Genomic DNA, 6000 nt, shown 5'->3' with positions numbered 1-6000 from the left:
GTATAATCATTGTGGTGCCAGCAGTAGGTGGGCAGATCTTGGATTTTACCAATAAAGCTCCTGTAATATTTAAGAAGGCTGCATGTGATTTGACTTGCTGACAACCACACAGACCTATAATATCAATTTTGGATGCAGTTGGCCTATAAACAACTACAAAAAACTATAAATACAGTGGATAGTTCTCTTTAATTTTTCCCTATATTAAATGTGCTGATAAAAGCACATAATGGTTCATAGAAAAAGACATACTTTCACGTAGTGGCCCAAATAACTCCTTGACAAGTTTTTTTTTTTAAATTTACTTTCAACTCACATGGATTAGTATAATATATGCAGATAGATCAATACAGAGAATACCAGAATCCTCAGAAGTTCTGCCAGGTGGTTTATAGATGGCTGGGAACTCGGGAAAAGCTGCTCAACGTAAACATTTCCAGGATCCCTTTAGTTGTGTATTCTCCTTGTTCACTTTTCTGTATAACAGAAACAGTAATACACCCTCCTGAAGAAGTGATCGAACACTACCACGAAATGCGTTGATTTACCAGAAAATATCCAAAACTCTTTCTTGGACTCCAAGCGCCTCTGTTCACCTTCTTTGAGGTAATCCTCATTTTTGGGAAAACCCCTTCAGCTACTTCATATGATATCGGGGACTAGAGTGGTCTAGCCCAAAGATATTCCCTAAAGAGCAGTGAGGACGACTTCTAACCTGCCCCAGGACCGACATCATATTCCCTGCAAGCCTTTTCAAATGGATGCCTGAGACCCCTTCCAAGGCAGATGATGCAAGCAACCCAATCGATGTGAGTATTAGTATTTCAAACAACGTGTTAACCGAATTCTGTCTGTACTTTGAAAAGATTACACATAGACACAGAAGTGCATTTAGTAATGTACTCCTGTGATCCAAACTCAGCATATAGTGGGCCACTGCCAGTTGGGATCCACCCCGCTGCCCAAATGACAGCTCGATCTGCCTCTCTAGAGGCAGAGCCAGCTGTGCCCTGTCTGTCCCTACAATGAGTGCTGGAGGAATAGAGAGGGGAGAGAATTCCTGCAGGGAACAGAGACTGGCAGTCTTAGCTTACTGCAGTGAAAAGCTCTGAGCGATCAGTGGTTTCTAATCGCTCAGTTCTCGATCTATAGAGCCAGCGTGTGACACACAGGGGAGGAAAGTAGCTTGATTTGCTGTGTTTGAGGAGACACACACAGCTTACTAGAACAGACAAGGGTGACTGCATAGCTCTCACATTGAGAAGGGAGTAACTATAAAACAGGAAGTCAAGACCAGTGCTCATGGGACCAGCAGATTCTGCAGGAAACTAAAACTTTTGAACATCTAGAAGCAGCATCCATCATAAGTGATTTCATAAGCCTTTTGAAATAGCTTAAAATCCTTTTCACTTAAATATAACTTTAATGTCTGAGCCATGGAACTTTATCATTGCTTGCTGTAAGCAATGCATGATGGGATATGTATTCTTGAGAAATCGAGATAGCCTCACATTAAGCAGCAGGGAAAGAGATGCAAAGCACACTGGGAATCCAGGAAGTTGGTGAAAGTGATGGGCAGACAGAAGGCAGCACTCACTACATAAAAGGGATTTTTTTCAAGTACGTTATGGTTGCATTAACAAAAACAACTCTAGTATGTATTCCTACTACAATGCTGATGTTATATCAGGATAATATATGGAACTTTACAACTCCTTTAGGAGCAACAAAACTGTGTATTCTATTCTCATCAGAAAGGTGCGCTTGCTCTTAAAAATTGCATTGCTCCGTGCATGGCCAAGATGGTAAAAACGCCTTTTAGTTTCTTTCTTTGGATCGCTGCTTGCTGCATGCTGATGTACATAATAGCAGTTGGCAGTTATTTATTTTTGTCTGCAGATCCAATAATTAATTCAAGAGAATAAGGTCTGTGGCTGTTTGGTGTTGATATTTCTCTCCCTGCTCTGTGCTGTAGGGCTCATTCTGAAGAATTCAGTCTAGATCGATCCGACTCACAGTAAGTTTCTGCATGGTATGACTTACAAAAAAAACAAAACCTTGTACTAAACTGAAAAAACACTGTTATCCAGGTAAAAGGAATAGAAATGTCACAAAGGATGTTTTGCATGTTCTTTTAAAAGAGAAACTCTAGTGTATTTTCAGGGATATGTGATATAAACCTTGGGGTTTATTTACTAAAGGAATAGAGGTTGTTTATAGAGGATGCAAAGTGAACGTTGATAACTAAGGTGAACCTGTGCTCATCCTTAATACCCAATCAGGCAATTTTAAAGTCAGAATTTTTCCTAGGGCATGATTGGTTAATTAAAGTGGACATAACTTTACCATATTTACTATGCTTGGTGACCATTCACTAAATCAGCACCATTTTCCTCAAAGCAATGCTTGACAAAATATAAAGTTTTACACGCTTGCTGTTAGGGCAGAGGCAGTGGGGACACAGACCACTGCAACCGGCAGCAGAGGGGAGGAGAGACCACTGTGACTGCATTCCCCCGGTGCCGCTCCGTTCCTTAGCTGCCGCCCTGTGCCTCCACTGCCTGCCCTGTTCCCCTGCTGCTGCCCCCGTTCCTTCTCTGCCTCCACTGCCCCCGCTGCCCGCACCGTTCCCCCGATGCTGCCCTGTGCCTCCGTTGCCCGCCCCGTTCCTCCTCTGCCCCCCGTTCTTCCTATGCTCCCCCTGTGCCTCCACTCCATCTAGAGGCTGGGAGCCATACCCAGCCTGCTATTTAAAATGCAATAGCAGTCTGGCTATTGCACCGCCCACCGACTGCTGTCAATCAGCAGAGGAGGACTTGATGGAGAACTTTCTCCTTCAGGTGCCTTTCAACTGCTGATTGACAGCAAGCAGTGGGTGGGTGCAATAGCCAGCCTGTTATTGGCTATTCCAATTTGAAATATCCAATAGCAGGCTGCCTATTGCTCCCAGCAGTGAAGTAAAAAAAAAAGTTAAAAAATAAAGTTAAATAAACTAAAATGAAAAAGACTAAAAAATTTGAAACAGTTAAAAAAAAGTTAAATAAAAATTTAAAATGCAAACAAAAACATTATGTTAAATAAAGTAAAATTGAAAATACAAAACATTTTTTTTAAGTGTGTTATTTTATTATATTGGCTTAGTGTTTTACAATTCACATTATTTTAAATAATAGGGGAGCCTGCTGTTTTCAATCAGGTTAGATTTTTGATCTTCTGGAACAACCACTAATTTCAGGGGTTAGGGTGCAGCTGGCTCTAAGTCTTAGGTGGGGGTGCTGGTAGCTGTGAGTATATGTGGGGGTGCAGATACTTCTCAGTTAGAGGTGGCAGCAGGGCATCTGTCCAACCTGAGGTGTTGGCAAAAGTTATTACAGAGTGAGGGTGCCAATGCTCCTGAGCTTTATGCAGGGTTGCTCGAAAAGTCAGTCCAAGATGGGGTGCTAAAGGCTGTTAGAGAACTAAAGCTAAACCTTTTTTTTTGGCTCTAGACCTCTTTCAGGTCACAAGAGAACATTTACTAATGAGCTACTACCTGCTAAATGCTGACAGGTCAGAGCGGTGCTGCAGCCGGGAAAGATCCTGTCAATATTGTCAGGGTCCACCCCGCTGCCTGATTGACAGCTGGCTCTGCCACTCTAGGGCCAGGACCAGCTGTGCCCACCCCCTCTCCTGTACTTCGCTCCAATAAGCACTGGAGGAATAGAGAGAGGGTAGGGCGGCATCCCAGTGGGGAGCAGAGACAGTCACCACTCTCTACAGGTAGAAGACCCTGAGTTGACGATCAGCGGTTTGTGATTGCTCAGTTCTCAATCTATAGAGCGGGCTCTAAGTATTGGGAATAGTACATTTTACTCTCACAAAACTTCTCCTTTAATGAAATGTTCAAGGAATAAAAAATAAAATGTGCCTATTCTGTGAGATTATTGTACAGCTGCATACATTAGAATGCAGAGATCCTATACTAGCGCCTGATTGTTCTATAGTGTCACCCGCAGATTGCTCATTATAACACAGAGACTCAGCAGGGAGCGTGGAACTCAGCAGTGCTGCATTGTACAGTGATTTCAGCAGGCCTGACTCAGGTTGTGTGGGTGTACCCCCCTCTCCTCTTCAATCCGAACCCCCCTTTCCATAATTACCTCTCACTCTCCCTCCGTTCCTGCTCGTGTACAGCATCAATATGGGGTACCATTAGCCAAGTCTAATTAGTATGAGCAGTACAACATGTAACAAAACACAGCTATTTATTTATAGTGTGTGTATATTAAAGGCTTTTTTATAACTTACTCCACTGCTGTACAATAACTAATCTGCACCTCCAAACAGCGCCAAATGTATTATAATGATCTGCTGTCCAATTTCAAGAGGGTTTTTCTTAAAAAGGTGGATTAATAGCCTTTGTTTCTTTAAGAGGATGGATTTACGCCTTAAAGGATTTGTGCACTCTAAAACAAAGTGCACTAATCCTTTTGGTACCTTTACGAATACCTCACCACTCCCTTCTGCTCTGCACAGATGCATACTTACCAAGTTCTGATGGGTCCTGCCTCTATTGTTTGTTACATCCTGTGGAGGTCGCCTCCTTCTTCTGGCTGTGCCTGTGAAGTACATCCCCATTGACTTATATGGGTTCATTTCCCAGCTTGGAGATGGATGTAGACAAGTCCCATAGAAATCAATGGCGATGTACTGCACAAGGGCAGACAGGAGGAGGAGATGTCCGCCACTGGATGCAAACAAACAGCGGAGGCTGGGCCGGTTGGAACTTGGGAAGTATACATCTGTGCATGGGGAGGGAACGGTGAAACATTTGTTTTAAAATGTACCAATCATGACAGGGGAGGGGCTGGATTCCCCCCTGCTTGCTCCGATCCGCCAGCGCTGTCTGGCGGATCGGACGGGGGAGGGGGCGGGTACAGCTAGCTCTGCCTCTAGATAGGCCGAGCCAGCTGTCACTCACGCAGCTGGGCGGATCCCGGCACAATTGTCGGGATCCGCTTCAGCTGCGGCGTCTCAGTATACCGCGAGCTACAGCTCGCGGTATACTGAGCCTAGGGTGACGGGAGGACGCTAGTTTGTGTCCTCCCGTTACCTTAGGGAGAACTATGGGGAAAAGACTTAACCCCATAGTTCTCCTTTAAAGAGAAACCATTTTTTTATTTTTTTTAGACTTTTTATCAAGTTTACCCAGATGTCATTTTTGAGACATACACATTGACTGATTAGCAGAACCTCAATATAACACAAAAATTAAGTCTAAAAAAAACCCCAATCACTTGATATGAGGAGTTGTGCAATGCTGGAGTGCCTTATATTTTTCCAGCAGAAGACTTAAAAATATAGGAACCATATTCTCTTGTAATCTTCGCATCCCTTCTATGCTATATAGTTGCCTAGTATAAGGAGCATGATAACACTTTTAAAGCATGCAGTTCTGCAGATTTTGCGTCACTGCCATGTCTCTGTTTCCTACCAGTGACATCTCCACATTGGTGACACCCATCCTGAGCTTTCTGCATTCTGTAAGCCTACCTTAAAACTAATTCTACCTTTTACAATCATGTTCCATGTTCCATCCATATTTGGAAAGGAACATGGGGCTATTCTGCAGCACCCCACCCTCAACCTGCCTCCCCTCCCATTTACCTGAATCATGGGGTGCTTCTTCCTTCCAGCTTCTGTTTGTTTTTTAATTCAGTGCAGCTGTGCCTGGCTCTGCCACCATGTGAGCATAAAAAAACTACAAGTCTTATCTACCTCCGCACTTATAGTCCATTTATAACATCGTCCATCTCCATAGCCAAAGGTACATACCGCGGTATGGACAGAGGCTGGAGGAAGAGTCTGTAGGATCCTGAGCATTGCACCCGCTATCCACTGATCGTGGTTGCAATGCTTTGCAAGCTCCAATGCATAAAAAGAATAAATGCACATTTCTTCTTTTTGCAATATGGGTGCATTTACTTATGTTTTGCAAAAAGTGGAATTTGCACTGAGACT

At 43.5% G+C, this 6000-nt stretch overlaps 1 protein-coding gene across 1 annotated transcript in view; it reads left to right on the top strand.

The window, feature by feature from the left end:
• Nucleotides 1–6000, top strand: part of KCNT1 (potassium sodium-activated channel subfamily T member 1) — a 197066-nt gene that overhangs the window by 90949 nt on the left and 100117 nt on the right. The window contains exon 3 of the mRNA XM_018563725.1: nt 1976–2017. Within this exon, the coding sequence (XP_018419227.1) occupies nt 1976–2017 (42 nt within the window). The remainder of the gene's footprint in view (nt 1–1975; nt 2018–6000) is intronic.

Source organism: Nanorana parkeri, unplaced genomic scaffold (genome assembly GCF_000935625.1).
Source record: "Nanorana parkeri isolate BGI_ZX_2015 unplaced genomic scaffold, ASM93562v1 scaffold689, whole genome shotgun sequence".
In the NCBI taxonomy this organism is placed as follows: domain Eukaryota; kingdom Metazoa; phylum Chordata; class Amphibia; order Anura; family Dicroglossidae; genus Nanorana; species Nanorana parkeri.
The sequence above is the reverse complement of the archived record's forward strand: the minus strand, read 5'-3'. Positions and strand labels throughout refer to the sequence as shown.